The sequence below is a fragment of the Rhododendron vialii genome, chromosome 8a, assembly GCF_030253575.1.
Source record: "Rhododendron vialii isolate Sample 1 chromosome 8a, ASM3025357v1".
Classification (NCBI taxonomy): domain Eukaryota; kingdom Viridiplantae; phylum Streptophyta; class Magnoliopsida; order Ericales; family Ericaceae; genus Rhododendron; species Rhododendron vialii.
Window position 1 is genome coordinate 29,074,430 of NC_080564.1, and position 19,169 is coordinate 29,093,598.

The 19,169-nt window shown below is 38.9% G+C and overlaps 2 protein-coding genes and 1 long non-coding RNA gene across 4 annotated transcripts in view; 1 reads left to right on the forward strand and 2 right to left on the reverse strand.

Moving 5' to 3' along the window:
* The window catches only part of LOC131335929 (cinnamoyl-CoA reductase CAD2-like), an 86,584-nt gene extending 67,667 nt beyond the window's left edge, over window positions 1–18,917 (reverse strand). For both annotated transcript variants that reach the window (XM_058371495.1, XM_058371493.1), the window contains exon 1: window positions 18,913–18,917. The gene's annotated coding sequence lies outside the window, so the exon portion shown is untranslated. The remainder of the gene's footprint in view (window positions 1–18,912) is intronic.
* On the forward strand, window positions 263–2,755 carry LOC131335933 (uncharacterized). Its single transcript, XR_009202683.1, has 3 exons — window positions 263–2,389; window positions 2,449–2,556; window positions 2,645–2,755. It is a non-coding gene; the product is annotated as an uncharacterized LOC131335933 (long non-coding RNA).
* Window positions 2,403–9,619, reverse strand: LOC131335930 (14-3-3 protein 10-like). Its single transcript, XM_058371497.1, has 5 exons — window positions 8,993–9,619; window positions 7,745–7,867; window positions 3,017–3,133; window positions 2,807–2,868; window positions 2,403–2,680 (listed from the first exon to the last, which is right to left on the reverse strand). The coding sequence occupies exons 1-4, from the start codon at window positions 9,491–9,493 to the stop codon at window positions 2,848–2,850; spliced, it is 762 nt and encodes a 253-aa protein (XP_058227480.1). The 5' UTR covers window positions 9,494–9,619; the 3' UTR covers window positions 2,403–2,680; window positions 2,807–2,847.
* Window positions 18,918–19,169: the final 252 nt, after the last annotated feature.

Below are 19,169 nucleotides of genomic sequence, written 5' to 3' on the forward strand. Positions count from 1 at the left end.
GGATATGTAATGTCAAACAAGTTAGAATTTCAATACAGTATACACCTTTGCGGATATCAAAACATTTTTTTTAGACATCGAATATTATACTTTTTACACATTATCACCGCCCTAAGAGCTGTGGTTAGCATTTTCCTAATAACTTAGCAATGTCTTTTCATTAAGATTATAATTATAAGACATTAGAGCTATATATGAATTATATTTGTCAATTATGAGATAGAATTAGAAACGAGAACATTCATGGAATGGTGAAGGTAACACTGATACAAGGTAAGATAAGAGAAAATAGACCAAGGTGGTTTTTTGACTTATCTATTATAGATCGACCAACGCATTGTTAGGAGGAGTAATATTGTTACGGTACATTGAGGGTAACAATAAAGGGAGGGGTAAGCCGAAATTGACACTAGATGCAGTTGTTCAAAAGGATCTAGGTGTTTTGAGTATTACAGAACACGATGACCTCGATTGAGCTTTATATAATTAATGAAAAGAATAAGTTCACGTACTCAATCCCAATTAATTGAGACTTAAGGCTGTGTTTAGTTTGATTTGGCTACATGATCAAAGTTATACGGAGTAGGCTGGGGTATCTGGGAGAGGGGGAAAAAAGTCTACTGTACTAGATCAGGGATTCTTGTCCCTATTGGGCAAGCTCATGGTCAATCTGCAAAAAAATATGTAAGTTGTGGGAATAATAAAGGATGCTGATTTTGCCACTCTCTTTTGTTAACGTCACTCCCTTGTAAGTGTATTTTTGGTGTAAAAATACACTTGCAGTGGAGTGGCGTTAATAAAAAAGGGAGTGGCAAAATCAATTCCCATAATAAAATGCACTATTACACTCAAAACATGCCAACTCCCAGTAGGAACTACTATATTTATAGTGAGGGTCCGGCAGACCACCGCACACTAGGCTGTGGATAATATGCATAGAAAATGTCCACCAAGTTAGAATCATAATACACATCTCACGGATATTAATACACCTTCTCACGTTTCAAAACACTTTTCTCATATATTGATAAACTTTCTACATATTATCCACCGTCCGAAGGATGGTCGTTCGCATTTTCCTAATAACCTAGGACTGCCTTTTCATGCTTTCGAAACCAATACTGATGTTTGGTTGGCGCACTTTGCAATCCAACTCTGTTTCCTTACGAAGTCCAACTATGACGTTTGGTTCGAGTGGCATAAAGAATGAAATAAGATCATGCTTAATTTGCTGGACTAGTAGTGATGACATATTCTGTGATCTGGTACTGCAAATTCTTTTCACCCTAGCCCCTCTGAGCCAGCAGAAATTTCCTTGGTTTCGTGCTAGTATCCCGAGATGGAGATCCTTGCCGCTCAATGCCGTCACATTGGTGGTTGATGGGGTTGGAAGGAAAGAAAACTTTGGAGTAGCATCGGGTTTACTGCTAGTCGTCCGTATGGTTCTCTCATTAGTCGAGTCTCATATCCTCGCTCTAGCTCTAACCTGCAGCAGGCAAAACAAATGGCTCTTCTTCTCCTTGTTTTAGACAGTGTCATTCTCATAATTTTGAAGTTGGCCATTTTCCTTTTACCGTATTGATGCCGTCTTGCAAATGGCAGTGTTTGATAGCCCAGACAAGTTATTTGTGGCGCCTTTCCTAGAAGAATTCCGAATTGATCGACTCTCTATAGGCTCGCGAAGGTTCCCGCAAGGATATCCACTCAGCTCATGCTTTAGCAACATAAACCAGTTGTAGGAGATTCTCCTTTCCTCTTTTTTTTTGGTGCTAGCTCTATTAAGACTTGGGATAGAAAAGTGGTCACTACACTCACCACACTTTCTGTGTACTGTATACCTCATGTTTTGTAAAAATTGAGTGTTGAAAGGATATATAATCTATGAATATAACCGAAAATTAAAAACTAAGAATTAAAAATTTAAGAGTTGAAAACAGAATACTCAAGTTTGTAAGTTGAAAAGTTGTTTAATAAAAAAATTACGACTGAATTAAAATAAATAATTCGATACAAAGATCAATGACTTCTGAATACTATTACTTTCAGTTATTCTCTTTTAATTTATTAATGTCTGGCATATGTTTGTGATGAAGAGATGGCAGGCCATGGTGTGGCGGTAGAGAGGTGGGGGTTGCAAGTTAGTGGAGTGGTAGAGAGATAGGGATCAAGGTGGCTAGCGGTGGTGTTGGTGAAGGTAGTTGTAGCGAAGGCGGTAGTGGTGAAAAGGTAGTGACTACATGTAGTAGTGTGGGCAAGAGATGGCGATGGTGGCAGTGGTGGTGGTTGTAGCGGGGAGAGGGGGTAGATAGATGGAGGTGACGAGGGCTGGTGTTGGTGATGACGATAAGGACAAGTGATGTAGTCGTGGAAGGATCCATACTATACTGTTGTACGACAACAAATGCACCGAAAGTCTGAAGTTCCTTCATATTCAGGGTATATATCCAGAACACCTAGCCACTGAAACGCCGACGGCTAAACTTAACAGTTTATCAGATACACAATATAGCTTTTTGAAATCGAGCCAAAGCATCATGTAGAGACCATTACCGTTCAGTCTGTCAGTGTTGGGGCTAATTTTTCTACCATAGAGCCGTAGTGTGAGGGGGGGAAAGCAGTCAAAATGAACTGCCATCAGATGCAGGAAAAGGCAAATATAGCGTACTTCCAAAAGAGCATCCTGCATCCCAAATAACATTATAAAGCAGGTTTTAGTCCTAGTATGGATCATCAATTCATTGGCTGATTACCAGTCCAAATCAAATCACGATTAGTCAGCACAAAACAAATGACATTCGAAGCCCACCTCTTCTCAAAGAAGATAAAAACCCTTCAACTTGAAGATCTTTAGGACTCCTCTATCTGGTCCTGCGTGAGTCAAATCAAATTTATGTTAAAATCCTCTATCAGCCTAGTTCTGCAATCACAATGAATTATGTCCTAAAATTTACTTTCTGCAAACATTGACCGTGAGACACACAGCCACACCCAAAAACACAGATAGAGAGGCACTGACCTGCATGTCCGAAGTCCAAAGAGTGAGATTGTCCCTTAGCAGTTGCATGATGAGGGTGCTGTCCTTGTACGATTCCTCACCTAAAGTATCAAGTTCAGCTACTGCTTCCTCAAATGCCTGCACATAAACGCATAATGATAAGAGCGACTTCAAAAGAAGACTGATATGCAGTATTATGGAAAAGGAAAGCATTCGTACAATACCAGACTCGACTGCAATTTATAGCAGCTCCATATATGCACATGTAAGAAGCAGACTAAGGATAACTCTCAATTATGATAACTTCAGTTTTGGTTGGGGAAAAATAACACGTTGGTTAACTTCACTCCTGGAAGAGGGAACATAACACGCACATGCTAGAGACACTTGGTTTTTTCCTGATCGGCATGTTAGAGACACTTGTTGGAAACACTTCACAATGCATTTCAACACAAGTGGCAATAACCCCAAAGGTTATAATAGAACATCGCTAAATGCTAAGCATGATTGTGTTAAGGAAATCATATTAAGGAAGAGTAATTGCCACAATGCAACTACAAATATCTTATCAATGCACACTGTTACATAAATCCTTTAAATTTAACAACGGTACTCGTGTCCAACACACGTATGACATGGAAAAGGATGTGGGACATGTGTCCGACATATGAACCCAATCTTGGCACTTGAATCCTCCAAGTCTTAACATAGCTGAAGAAAAAGAAGCATTATCGCCTCCCACACGGATGGGAAAGAAGAAGAATCCAAAACTCTTCCTTGATCTTGTTTGTGTTCACCTACATTTCTAAACAATTTACATCTCTTCGAAGAAAAAACACACTATAGCAATACACTACAAGTGTTCAACATGTGTCCTCATATCCGTACCCACATTTTGGACACGTATTCCAATATCCAAAGATCTAAGCTTTATCAAGTTCACGTACCCGCACCTATACTCATAGCACATCCCATGCAACATAGTCAATGAGATACAATTTCAGCAATCACAACTGAGCACAACTTCATCCATTTTGTGTTAACTGTAAACGCTAGCCAAAGAAAACATACCAACAAAAGGATGGCGGAGTAACCATTTCTATTGTTTCATCCAAGCAATCATTTCTGTTTTGTGCATTGTTGGAAAGTGACTAGAATTCCTTGTTTAAGTATGTTTGGCTTATTTGACTAGAATTGCTATTCCAAGTCGGTTTAGGTTTATTTTTTGTGCTTTCCTATAAATAGGGACCTTGAGGGGTTCCTAAGGTTTGTCCCTTTTGGGTCCATTAAGGAGAGGCTCCTTTGGATGTTATTTTGAAGTTCTTCGTTCCTTTTGTTGTTGGGGCTTGACATTAGGATTTCTCTTTGGGTTCCACCAAGGGGTTGTGCTCCCTTACAGGTTCCACCAGAGATTTGTCCCTAAATATCGTTTCATGCTTCGTTGAGAGTTATAGGTATAGCCGGCTCTTTGTAATCTCTCCTCGTTCATAGTGAATCCTCTCTCGCTCTTTGCCCATGGAGTACGTTCTTGCTTTGTGCTTGAGCGAAACCACGTAAATCTTTGTATCGTTTTCATAGCTTATTGGTTTGTTTATTCTCTACTTCGGGGATGTCATAACAAACTGGTATCTGAGTTTTTTCTACTGTGCTCTTGGTTTTTTTGTGACCGTTTTTCAATTGCAATAATGACAGCTTGATACGAAGTTGAGAAGTTTGATGGGCAAAGTAGCAGCACCAGTCTATGGCTTGCGAAGATGCGTTTTTTGCTAGTTCAACAAGAATTATACAAGGCTTTGTTCGGGAAGAAGAAGAGTGTTCTTGGCGAGAGGTTGAGGAGGAGACTGCGTCTACCGAAGTTTATTGCCCTTTTGGAGTTTTGGCGTATGCAGTTTTTGCATACTAGTCTTGTTGTCAAGTTCACGCATTGAGAAGTTTGGTGGGCAAAGTAGCAGCGCCAGTCTATGGCTTGCGAAGATGCGTTTTTTGCTAGTTCAACAAGAATTATACAAGGCTTTGTTTGGGAAGAAGAAGAGTGTTCTTGGCGAGAGGTTGAGGAGGAGACTGCGTCTACCAAAGTTTATTGCCCTTTTGGAGTTTTGGCGTATGCAGTTTTTGCATACTAGTCTTGTTGTCAAGTTCACGAGTTCCTTGGGCTTGATTGATGCTCATAGGCTTTGATTGCCCTGTGGGGGGTGTTTGGAGAAGAGTTGTTTTGCGAAAGAATTGCTCTATGGCGTTGGATACCAAGGAACTCAAGTCAAGGAGGAGATTTGTTGGAAAGTGACTAGAATTCCTTGTTTAAGTCCGTTTTGGCTTATTTGACTAGAATTCCTATTCCAAGTCAGTCTAGGTTTACTTTTAGTGCTTTCCTATAAATAGGGACCTTGAGGGGTTCCTATGATTTGTCCATTTTGGGTCCATTAAGGAGAGGCTCCTTTGGGTGTAATTTTGGAGTTTTTTGTTCCTTTTGTTGTTTGGGCTTGATATTAGGATTTTGAGTTGTCTCTTTGGGTTCCACCAATGGTTTGTGCTCCTTCGGGTTCCACCACAGATTTGTCCTTGAATATCGTTTGGTGCTTCGTTGAGAGTTTCGTGTATAGCCAGCTTTTTGTAATCCCTCCTTGTTCATAGTAAACCCTCTCTCGCTTTTCGCCCGTGGAGTACGTTCTTGCTTTGTGCTTGAGCGGAACCACGCAAATCTTTGTGTCCTTGTTTTTATCGCTTGTTGGTTTAATTATCCTATACTTCATGGCTGTCATAACATGTATGTAATTTAATAAAACACCAATGTAGAGGACTCGTCTACAAACCTAGGAAATGAGTAAAATATGCCCAACTGGGCCCAGCATGTGCACAAACAAAAAATAGAGAACTTCGTTGTAAGTTTACGGTAATGAGCCAAAGATAAAGGGTACAAGCCTCCATGAATCCTTCTATCGATTCCACAAGCCTCCATTTCCTAACAATTATTTCTGCCAAACAGAAAGACACATCACAATTCACATCCATCCATCCCACCTTTGCCCCATTAGGGTCAGATTCATGCCTCTCTTTCAAAGGTTATGGGGCTGATTTGGGACAGAATACCAAACAATTGGTGACCAATAGGGGTAGCTTTTATTGGTGCCTGGCTTGTTTTGTTGATCAGAAAAAGTTCTTGTTATCACCTTTCAATAAAATCAATCTCTCTCTTTGAGCCATTTGAAGGGCTATTTGGGGTTTTGTCTCCCCCACTATTTAGTTTGATAATAGATATTTCTATTTGTGATCAACCTAGTGCTTGGTCTTAAAGGTAACCTTACAAACTTAGAGAAAAAAGGATGGGGGAGATGGATTAGAGATCAGGACCAGGACAAGGGAATGTAAAACACTCAAGGATCATGGGCGGGGCAAGAAAAATCCACTCCCATCCAATCTTATTTGTTTTCGGTAATACAAAGCCGATTCCACCTGCTACAACCTAATAGGTTGCGTGGCAGCACTGAAAACCAAAGCCCCTTCCACAACTATTTGGTACAAGTTTTTCCTTGAGGGGAAAGTACCCTGAGGATTTCCCCCTTAGTGGGAGTCGAACTAGAGACTTATGCCTGTCAGGCATTCACCTCCACCCTCTTTACCAATTGAGCTAACCCTTTGCGTTACCTCCAATCCACCCCCCCCCCCCCCCCCCCCCCCCCCTCCCCTTTTTTTTTGCCCGATCCCAAGCAATTAATTTCAAGTTCCCAACAACTTGTGGTCAAAATCTAGAAGAGAAGTAAGTGGAGGAGAACCAACATTCCCTACTCCCCGGCCTGCATATAATTCAAGTTCTCACCATGAAAGTTCATACCATCAAACATTAAAATCTTTGCATGTACAAAGAAGTAACTAACACATTCAGACTAAATCATAGAAATCTGGATTCTTACAAATCTACTCATTCCTGAACATAAGCTAGCAAGACCAGCATGGAGAGTTACCCATTTAAGGAGCTTGCGGTAGATCAATTTAATTCACAAGATTGCCGCAATTTATGCCAGTATGACCTAAATGAAGAAATAAAGGATTGTGTATGGCGCTGCCTGTATTTAATAATCATGTATATTCCAGAATTTGGGCCACTAACCATTTCTACCGCTGCTTGTAACTCATATTGGAACATGGCATAATACCTAGGAATATATACAGTTCTTAACATCAGACTTTGAAATAGAACAACTGGATTGCTACATAACTTTGCCTGTTTTCCTTAAACAATCGCTTGTTTTTTCAGAATGTGAAAACCAGAGCTGTAAACTCTTCTGGCACCTCCACAAAAATATGGAGATGTAAACGTTGATATTATCAGGTTTATAGAATAACGACACGAAACAACTGAGGAAGTATGCTTCACATTACAAAACTCATTCTTGCATATAATTAAACTTTGGGGCCCTCATCCGAATTATGCTGAATGTTCAACCTGATAAATCCTAATTGAATAAAATAAGGTCAACAGAAAGATGCTGCATACAAAGCAACTAAATAAGTAAATCCAAGATGATAAAAGATCTCTTTGCCAAAATATGTCTCTTAGAAAAATTCTTTCACGACCATAAAATCAATTGCCCGATGAGCCATTAACAATACAAGGCCTAATCCAAGTCTTCTCATAATGAATTTACACCATCACAAAGATAAGGTAATAATGCCAATTCAAAATCAGAATACACATCAGAAATAAACAAAATTAACAAACTTTGCAATAATAAATATCAGATTGGAGTATACCTGTTTTGCCATACTGCAAGCTTTATCAGATGAATTTAGAATCTCATAGTAGAACACTGAGAAATTGAGGGCAAGCCCCAGCCTTATTGGATGTGTAGGAGCCAGATCAGCCAGTGCAATATCCTTCACAACAAACAATGGGAAATCAACATTTCAAACTGAACGTCTTTGCCACAAACCTCAAACTTAATATCACACTATTCTTCCGCCGAATTCACTACATAGTTCCCCTCAAAAACTCAACATCCAATTTAACATCTTAGCTTGAAACCAAACTTAACATCTTAGCTATTTCTTCAGTAGGAACTCACTATATAGTTTTGTTCGAACATATCTATCCCGAGCCTAAATGTGTGATGATATTCATTTCTAGATTAACCCTGAACACCCAATTTGTAACAAATAAATCACACAGAAAAACTACTTTCTCGCCTAAAATCTATAATGCATAAGACTCAGCTACCCAAGAATCACAAAGCTACAATGTATTCAATTAAGCCCTAACTTCACAATCTCCACACACACTCATTCAAAACCCTAATATACACGCTATCACTCACTCTGAAACATAAATTCTCAATCCGCAACAAGTTAACAACTATACTGTATAGGAAAACAACATTCTCGCCTAAATACCTCATGTCTAAGTCTAAGCCGGCCAAAACCCTAGAATTGTAAATCTGAATTCTCAATCCATAATAGTTGCACCCCAACCCAACTCCAACCTATATATATCAAGAGCCTAAATGTGTTATACACCTTGATATTCATTGCTAGATAAACAACACTCAATCTAACAACTAAATTATTCACAAACTACTTTCTTGCTGAAATACATGTTGTGTAAGACTCAAGTCGCCGTAGAATTACAAACCCAAAACGTACACAACTAATTGTAAATTAAGACCTAAATTTACAATTTCCACATAAATAGTTATTCATAACCCTAATATTCAAAATCACAACACTCAGATCATTAAGCCGCCCAAAACCCTAGAATTGCAAAGCTAAATTGTTTTCTTATTGTTTCTATTTTGATACCTCAGATACCCAGGCCAGGGCATCTTGACTTATCGTGGGGACCAACCCCACAGTCCATTGGCAGGGTCTCAGAGCTAAATTGTTTAAAATGGACAGAAAACATACATACACATTTAACTACACAAGCAACTAGAAGTTAAGCACTAACTTCACAATTTCCATGAAACACTGATCCAAAACCCTAGCACTCAAAGAGTATGTAACTACCTGAGCAGCCTTGTAAGAGTTCATGGTGTCCTCCGCAGCCTCCTTCCGCTCGTCCCCAACCTTGAACTCCGCCATATACCGATGGTAATCGCCCTTCATCTTCAGATAGAACACCTTCGACTCGCCGGCGGAGGCCGACGGCACGAGGTTTGACTCGAGCAGCTTGAGTATCCCGGCGCATATCGAGGAGAGCTCGGACTCGACCTTGGACCGGTAGCCCTTGACAAGGGCGACGTGGTCCTCGTTCTTGCGCGACTCCTCCTTCTGCTCGATGGAGGAGACGATGCGCCAGGCGGCGCGGAGGGAGCCGATGACGTTCTTGTAGGCGACGTAGAGGAGGTTGCGCTCCTCGACGGTGAGCTCGGCGGCGGGGGTGGAGATGAGGACGAGGTTTTCCATGTACTTGACCATTTCCTCATAGCGCTCGGCTTGCTCGGCGAGTTTGGCCAGGTAGAGGTATTGGTCTCTGGTTAGGTTGTCTGGTACTGTCAAAGCCGCCATTGCTGAGCAGAGTGAGAGGCGAATTACTAATCGCACCCCCCCGTGTCAGGCCCCCTGACACGGCAGAGACTGACTCTTTTAACCGAGAAATTATTCGTTGCCCTTGGGGCAACACACACGTGGTCCACCGATTAGAATTTTTTCAACTGAATTTATGTCAGATTTCTTTAGTTAAGGAGAAATTATTCGTTGTTCAAATGGATTAAAATTTAAATTTAGAACATCGATACACGTTTTTCTCTCTCACTGCACACAGTTTTTTCTTTAAAATTAATTAAGTGTTCCAAATTTCAATCCGTTTGAATGGGTGAGAATATTTTATTTTTTTTATCATTTAATTCTAAAAGGTCATAATTAAATTTTGACTATAAGGCTCTCGTTGATTAGTCCTAAGAAAGTTATAAAATCAAATATCTCGTAGAACTAACCAACGAGAGCCCTATAGTCAAAATTTAATTATGACCATTTAGAATTAAATAATTAAAAAAATAAAATCTTCTCACCTATTCAAACGGATTGAAATTTGGAACATTTAAATTTTCAACCTGCAGTTTATATATTAAAAAATATGGTTAAAAAATTAAGTGCTCCGAATTTCAATCCGTTTGAATGGGTGAGAAGATTTTATTTTTTTAATCATTTAATTCTAAAGGGTCATAGTTAAATTTTGACTATAGGGCTCTCGTTGGTTAGTCCTAAGAGATATTTGATTTTACGACTTTCTTAGGATTAATCAACGAGAGCCATATAGTCAAACTTTAATTATGATCCTTTAGAATTAAATGATTAGAAAAATAAAATCTTCTCACCTATTCAAACGGATTGAAATTTGGAGCACTTAATTTTTTAACCATATTTTTTAATATATAAACTGCAGGTTAAAAAATTAAGTGTTCCAAATTTCAATCCGTTTGAATGGGTGAGAAGATTTTATTTTTCTAATCATTTAATTCTAAAAGGATCATAATTAAATTTTGACTATAGGGCTCTCGTTGGTTAGTCCTAAAAGATATTTGATTCTACGACTTTCTTAGGGTTAATTAACGAGAGCCCTATAGTCAAAATTTAATTATGACCCTTTAGAATTAAATGATTAGAAAAATAAAATCTTCTCACCTATTCAAACGGATTGAAATTTGGAGCACTTAATTTTTTAACCATATTTTTTACTTCCCTCCGTCCCATATTATTTGGACTTTTTCGATATTTGTGTCAGTTTTCAATCGTTTGTATCTTCCAATGTGAATCTCCAACAATATGCAACATGGATCTTGTTTGATAGTTCTCGATTAGATCTATAATACAAAGTTTTCAAAATTATAAAAAATATCATAAATTGGGAGATATAAGAGTTTAAAGAACGGCGCGAATATCGAAAAATCTATATTATAAAATAGAGCAGTTTTTGTCTATACATATAAATCCAGCACCCTCTACAACTGTCCGATCAATATTTCATGTTAGTTGTAGCCGTCTAATCGAGAGAGTACTTCCTAATATAAACTCCCCTAACCTTATGACCGATAAATCTTTTCAATTAATTGCTTTTACGTTGTTTCCTTAAAAAGGTTTTCCTATTTAATTTTTCTACATCCAACTCAATAATTTCCTTTTAGGTTGATTTTTTAAAATTCAAAAACGAAACAAACCTTTTTTGATTCATATACTAAAAGGAAACATTCTTTGTTTTTTAAAGTCGATAATTACGTTGTTTCCTTAAAACGGAGTAGTATGTTTTCCTTCAACAATGAATCTACGTTTTCCTTAATAATCTAATTCGTAAGCTTTTCTAAGAAGAGAAGAAATCAGCTTCCTTCCTACCTTGATTGGAGAAAAAGAGAGGGTCATTACCTCTACTTTGTGAGAACAAGAGATAACCAAATCTTTTTATTTTTTCGTTATTCTAATGTTTTTGCACGTTCTCTCCCTCTCTCTAGGTTAGATATTTTGACGCAATTTCATGTCATGTTGTCTAGAGTAGTACACTGTTTCTCTCCATGGATAATTTTTTAAAGTTGTAATAAAAAATGTTGTGTCGCGCCTTTGTTTTTTTAATCGGCGTATTGTGTCATACATTTAGGCATGGGCAATCACGAAATCCACGATACTGATTTTGGAGCTTTTCTATGGTCATGACAGTATTTGTGTTAATTGAATTAGTGGTTTGGTTTGCGATGATATTGATTTTTATATTCCTAAATGTGTATGGCTTTGTGTATGACCTGCGTAATTGTACATGTCTTCTTATTCTTTGTTAATACAAATCTTGCTTATCTACAATGAAGGCTTTACTACTTATTATGAGTTAATTGTGGGATTAGGAATTTGTGAGACCGATTTTCGGTCAGATTTTGATTCGCTAAATTATGATCAATATTGTATTGACCCGAATTGAGATGTTACAAATATAATTGAGGTTCTGATTATAATTCTGATCCATTGTTGGTTTCGGTCAATCCTTAAGGATTCAAGGGTAAAGACCTAAAGCTTTTTTTGTATTCCAAGACGTTATTTGTTACTGGGTGAAAGAAAAAAGAACATTTTTATTTTCCTTTCATGTACTTCCTTTTTGATAACTCATATATCTATACCAATTTTCACGCACCTTAACTAATCCTGGGGGCTCCATCGCCCACTTGCAGGGAGTTGCAGAGAGTACTCAATACCAACAATGCCTCAAAGAGATATGAATATGTTAGCCCCAACAATCTGATGATATGAATATGTTACTTTATTGATGATTGCCGTGAAGTTGTAGTTGATATAGCTGCTATGGGTTACTCAACTCTCCTCTCCTCTCCTCTCTGCCAAGATAATTTTGGGGCTTTTGGCATCATTGTTTATGTTGTGCCTATAAAACGTGAAGGGGCGTGCATGGGGTCTTATTGCACGTGTTGGAGTTAATAAATTATTACGTTGAGCTTGATTTTTCTTGGACTTCGATTGTGCTCTAACGTACACGGGCTCACTTGAAATTTAACAAAATGGGGTACCTATTGTCATGTATTACTTTTCTATTTTCTCAAATTCTATTCACTTTTGGGTTAAGAATACGTTGTGCCGTGCCTTCAGGCACGGGCATCCACTATATCAAATATTTTGGGACGGAGGGAGTAATATATAAACTGCAGGTTGAAAAATTAAGTGTTTGCTTCGTTTGCTCCGATATAAGGAATAACGCCCCAAGCGTAGGGCTTAATACGTCAGTTGAAGCATAATAATCCGGAAGTCCGGAATCGTACCCAAGGGGAAAATTAATACGGCTTTGCTGGACTTGTAGATGCAAGTAAGGGCTTTCGGCTTTTAGACAGCCAACTTGGTTTTACGTGCGTAGTGGAAATTAAAATGGGGCTAAATTGAAAAGCTAATAAACTAAGATAAAAGACAGGTTACGTCTAGGAATTACTAACACTCACGACTCAAGCTAAAACTGCATTTCTTTCCCAAATACGTAATTCATGATACACAATTAAGGTTCCCGAATCGAAAAATAGAATGGTTCAATCACCAAGCTAGCTCTAAAATCTATTTAGCAAATGCCTCGTGCGATAGAGCTCCAAGCATCATGTGTGGTAGGCAGGCGATGCTCCTACCTACACATGATCAAGGAGATTAACACCTTAGCGATTTGACAAATAAATCCGAACCCCACATCAATGATCGAAACCAAAGGTTTAAACTTTGTGGTGAAAAACGCAATTCTACTTGAGCCATGAGGTGCTAATCACCCCATGACCTAACCTTGGAAAACTACTCACCCATATCTAGAGAGACAAGAGCAAGCAAAAATCTACTTAACATAATAAAATAACAAGACTTGAAATAAATTAGAGATTAAGATAGATCGAGAGTAAAGCAATAACTTTAATTAAAGCGACAATATCAAAAACTAACAACTAAAGGCAGAAATTAAAATATTCAAAACTGAAAAATGAAGAACACTCAAGAACAATGCAAAGAAATTCAAAATCTATTCTAGATCTAAAAAATTGTACCACTCAATCTATTCTACTTGTTTGTACAAAATGATGTCACAAACTTTTATACTCCGGGGATCCACGTGCAGAATATACTGTGAGATGCTCTGAAGATTCGCCCCTAAGGCCCTCGGCATTGATGGCAATGGGCTTAAGCTGTGCTGCTAAGGTGGTCGGCATCGATGTAAAGTAATACATCCCATCGATGCCGAGGTGGATAAGGAACTGGACCTCTAAGGGGCTCGGCATCGATGTAACATAATACATCCCATCGATGCCGAGGCTGTTATCTTCAGCGATTTGGCCTGCCTCGCCTTGCCTTGGTCTTGCCTTGCACTGGACGTCGGGTCACTTCTCGCCTGAGCTTGTGACGTGCCTTAGCCTTAAAAATTTCTTTATTTGGCAATTCACCTACAAAACAAAACTAGAACACTCTACAAGCAAATATCGTTAACAATAACTAATTAGTACTTAAATTAAACTAAAACTAGACACTAGCACACCCTACATTACATTCTCGGGTGCTTATCACACTCTCCAACTTAAGGTTTGCTAGTCCCTAGCGAACAAAATGCAGAAAATTAAAAAACTAGCAACTATGCAATCTTTCCGAATTCACAACTTAGAACCTGCTCAATTCTGTAACCTAGCAAGAGTTCAAACAAACCGGCTTTTTATTTCATTTCTACAACTCACATTTTCAGCATCCAACTAAACAGGCTAAGTATCAAGCAAGTTAAAAAGCAAGCTAAAACGGTTTGTGTCCTTGAACAATGGGAGGATACGGGACACAAAACTTGCGAATTCAAACTAATCCATATCCACCGAACAAGTGCTCGACAATCAGGCAAAGCGAACAAGAAATACCATGCCTTAAACAACGAAGCACTTTATTCAATAGAATTAACAACTAACAGATGAAAGTTGGATAACGAAAGGAAAGCATGCCATTAACTAGTTATGCAATTATCAATGAAAGGAAAGCATACCATGCAACTAAATATGAAAATATCAGACAGTCAAACATTAAGGAATCCATGCACTAAGGATCAACTAAGGATTTCATTAGCTTGTAATGACCTTGGATACAAAAGAAAAGGGACTACAAAAAGTGTAGTGGCCATATGCTAGCATGGTTCATCTACCCTTGGCCACTACCGACCCTAAATTACCCAAGATATGATTACATGCCGGCTAAGCACCAAACAAAGCTACGAAGAAGAAATAAAGAAAACTACTAGAAAAGTCAAACTCAAACTACTACCACTGACTCCATTACACATAGTCACCATCCTCATCCGGCTTTTCATGATATTGTGCCTCGAGCTCTCCATTTCCATCGGATTCTTTCTCATCCGGAATGTATGCTAGCCCATAAGTCAAACCAATTCTCTTATCAAAGTATTCAACCCTCTTTCGAATTCACTTTTGCTCTTTCATAACATTTCTTTGATCTCCTTTCTTTGAGGAATAGGGTCATTTTAGGTGAAATTTGTAGTGAGAGAAATATTGGAGCCAATTTTGGGGTTTTTTGGAGAGGGAGGTGAAAATTTGGGGCTTTTGCTTTTGTAGTGAGAGAGGAAAGATAGGGAATCATGTATCAATTCTTTGCTTTTTTTGCATTCCAATCACTTTTATCACATTCACACCACCCCCAAATCTCCTTGAATCATTGAAAACCACTTTCACGCAACCCTCCAAACATCCGATTACCTAAGTTTAAGCAAAGAACGGGAAAAGACAGGATGCAAAGTAGGACGAGGTGATACATATGTGGTATGATCATGCAAAGAATGCCTTGTATCCTTTCCTAAGTGCACTTTGGATTCTAAAATGATTGAAAATCTACATTCAAACACAATTAGAGATGGACATGCGATTATTCTCCTAACTACAAGCATTTTTATTGAAAGATGGGGATATGGGCCAAAACTTGCTCAAAAACTTAACTCAACACCTAAAACTGTTCAATTGTCAACTAAGCATGCAAATTGATAAGCACAAAATTTCTTAGGATTGCTACGAACTCTTTTCAACTAACAATTATTGAGCATGCAATAAGCCATGAAAAAAAACAAAAAATCATGATAAAAGGAAGGATTGCAAGTAAAACCCTTTATTTATTTATTTGAAAATTTTCATTTTTCTCATTTTTTTTTGGATTTTTTAATTTTCAATGTTTTTGAATTTTTCAAATTTTCACAAAAATGCAAACAAATAGCACATAAGCTAACTCCTCCCCCCAACTTAAAGCAATGCTATGCCCTCATAGCATTAAGAGCAAGAGCGAAGAGAGGAAAAGTGTGCGAATGTACCGTCCAAAGGGAATGTCAATTCCTAAATACCTCAACCAAGTTGGAGAATTTTATGTCAATGTCTTCCTCCAGCCAAATTAAATGCTTCCAGGGTTTACTCCTTCGGTTCTGCCAACTCGGAACCACAGCTAGTCACATTGGGCCATATCCACAGCTTTATCAGACTAACAACCGCGGCACTTAGCCGCACCCATGCTTAGGGCTCCTGAACGCCTCACTCACTCGGGCTTTAGACCCAAACTGCCAAGGCTAGTGTGGTAGCAAATAAACCCTGCAGAAGACTTAAGAGGACGCTTTCCACAAAATAAATGACATTAGAACCACCAGCCCGTGTTATCCGGCTTCCAAACAAAACAAAAAGTGAAAAGACAGAAGGTAAAGAAAACACGAAGAAAATACACAAAACAAATAAAAACATGCAAAACAGAATGAAATGCAATGCACCACCCGATCATCACACGATCTCACGAGTCATACTTTTCTTCTCATCTCTTATCATTGGGGTAAGAAATGGGTGGCTATACTAGACCGTCGAAAATGAAAAAAAATGAGAGAGAGAAAAAGAGTTACAATGAGTGAAAGAGAGAGAAAATATGTTCATCCACATGATGGTTTCGAATAGTTATTATGCCATTAAGAGCTAGTATAATAAACATAACACCCCATGCTACACTCTTTGTCAAAAATTGAACTCGACCATGCCACAAGATAAGTTACTTTCAGTAAAGCAATTGCCGAATTCGTTTTAAAAACTTAAGTTCCACAAAGTGCATAGCCTAAACAAAATCAATTTTCAATTTGTTGACCAAATCTACAATATAAGGATGATAAACCACAAGAAAATTGTCAACACCAAGAAAATCAATTGGTTCTATGATTGGTAACTTCTCAAGAATAGGCTCACATGCATTTTGCTTTTCTAACAAAGAGTGTGAGAAATCTACCTTGCTATTCATTTCTTTAGCGGTGAGAGGATCAAGGCAAGGAGAACTCGAAGGGACAATTGTAGCTTCCATGGGCTCTAACTCTTCAAAGATTGGTCCATAAGCATCATGTTTAGCCAACAACGAATACAAGTAATCCACTTCGGCATCTATTTTCTTAGCGGTGAGAGGTTTTTCCAATGGATCTTCATAGTAGATGCCTGACGTTTCAAGCATGTTCATCTTGTGAGCAAGGAGTAAGTCCTCCGGGGAAGAATTAAGATACGGGAGATCGAAAGAGACAACTTTAGCGTTGAGGCATTTTCCCCCCGGATCATCATATAGAGGGGCATCCACAAGAGAGGGAAGAACCTTCTTCTCTATTGGGGGTAGTTCTTCAAACTCTTCAAATTTTGGAGTCCAAAAGGTTATGGGACACGCTTCATCCTCCTCATTGAGCAACGCATGCAAATACCTCACTTCGGAAGATTCGAGAAATTCGGCCTCTTCGGTTGTAGGAGCAACTTCCAAAGGATCACTATAGAGCAACTCATCCACGTGTTCTTCTATAAGAGTATCGATAAAGCTTGTTCAATATGCTTCCCTCCAATTGTGACAGCGATAGTAGGGCTCCTCGGATCTTTGTACTTAGGCGCGATATTCGTTTGAATGATAGAACTCACTTGCTCAGTAGGGAATATCTTCTTTTGAATATTAAGCTTGCGCTTCCGAGTACACAAATCCTTAAGAAACTTGGCATATGAGGGAATTTGCTTGACTGCATCCATGAGAGGAATGTTGATCTTCACCTGATTAAATAATTCATGCAACTCCGCATTATAGTTTGGTTTCGCCAAAGCCTTCAAACGATTAGGATACGGAGCCGGTGTTGGAATAACTTGAGGGTCCAGTATACTTTCCTTGTTCTTGCCTTTACCCTTTTCTTCTTCTTCAAGAGTCTCCTTGCTTGCTTCCTTGAGAGATTCCCCAAGGGTTGATGTTGGAATTGAACGATCAATAGGAGGAGGCAAATAAGATGGTTCCGGAGGCATCACCACTTGATTGTCAACTGTCTTTCCACTCCGAAGTGAAATAATAGCCTTTGCTTGCTCGGGGAAAGTCACCGAAGAGCTAGCAAAGTGGAGACCTTAAGAATTTGGCAGAGTAGACGTCGTTTGCGGGTTAGGTTGAGGTTGAGTAGGAAACTTCCCTTTCTCTTGTTGTAACAAACCCACTGTAGTTGTCAACTTGCCTAACTGGTTTTTGATATCATTCATCATCTGAGTTTGTTACTCGTTGATAGCAGTTTGACATTGCAAAAGAGCACTAAATTGATCTTCCCAAGAACGCTTTGGTGGTTGTTGGTGGAACTGAGCAGGTTGTTGTTGAAATTGGTTTGGATGTGGGAACGAACCAGAAGAAGCAAAACCAGGCGGACCTTGAGCTTGAGGGAACCGGAAAGCATTTTGAGGTTGCTTCCAAGGCATTTGAGGAGCGGGGGGTGGAACTAGAGAAGAACTTCCTTCATTAGATTGATTCCAATGGAAAGCTGGGTGTTGTCTTGTCCCCGGATTATAAGATTGAGAATAAGGGTCAAAGCGTTGCACTGCATGTACTTCTTCTGGAGCAATCCCATTAATCACATTCTTAAGAGCATGAATATTGGGGCACGCTTCGGTAGAATGGCCCACAATCTCACAAATAACACAAACTTCCTCCACTTGGCGCACTGCTTTTACTTCTTGAGATTGAGCACTCTTTAATTTCAACTTGTCAAGTTTTCGAGCAATCTCCTCCAAACGAGTTTCAAAAGCTGTATGCTCCGCAATAGAGAATTTTCCTGAACCTGTAGGACCTTGATTGAACATTGCTCTATCTCCTGGATCTGCAAACTGCCAAGATTGGGTCTTCTCAGCTAATGGCTCATAGTAATCCCAAGCATTCTCCGGTGTCTTTCCCATAAAATCACCTCCACCCATAGTATCCAGAAGTTGTTTACTCTCTTGAGAACACACTGTGTAGAAATAGTTGACTCGGAGATACAACGGAAGGTTGTGATGAGGAACCGACATAAGCAAGTCCTTGTATCGCTCCCAATAATTGTGGTAAGTCTCTCCATCCCTTTGCTTGAAACATTGAATCTGATCGATAAGTAACTTTGTCCTGCTGGCTGGAAATAACTTAGTGGTGAAAGCATCCTGAACTTCTCCCCAGTTACGCAAAGATTGTGGCTTCAAAGAATTGAACCATTGTTTCGCCTTGTCTTTGAGAGTGAATGGGAACAACTTCAAGCGGGCTTGATCAAGTTGCCCTGGAACTGTAACAAAACAGTGTAGAATATTCTCGAACTCCCGGATATGCAAATAAGGATCCTCCAATTCTCGCCCCCGAAATTCTGGAATTATCCGAAGATACTCAGCTTTGAATTCAAATACATTCCCAGCGATCGGAGTCGGAATAA

Bases quoted from the DNA above. Each gene is read 5' to 3' on its own strand.
- LOC131335930 (XM_058371497.1), bottom strand. From the start codon at position 9,493: ATGGCGGCTTTGACAGTACCAGACAACCTAACCAGAGACCAATACCTC. The intron at 7,868-8,992 runs GTAGTTACATAC...TTTGTTGTGAAG, and splicing joins ACTCTTACAAGGCTGCTCAG to GATATTGCACTGGCTGATCT. The intron at 3,134-7,744 runs GTATACTCCAAT...GTTTATGTGCAG, and splicing joins CTTGCAGTATGGCAAAACAG to GCATTTGAGGAAGCAGTAGC.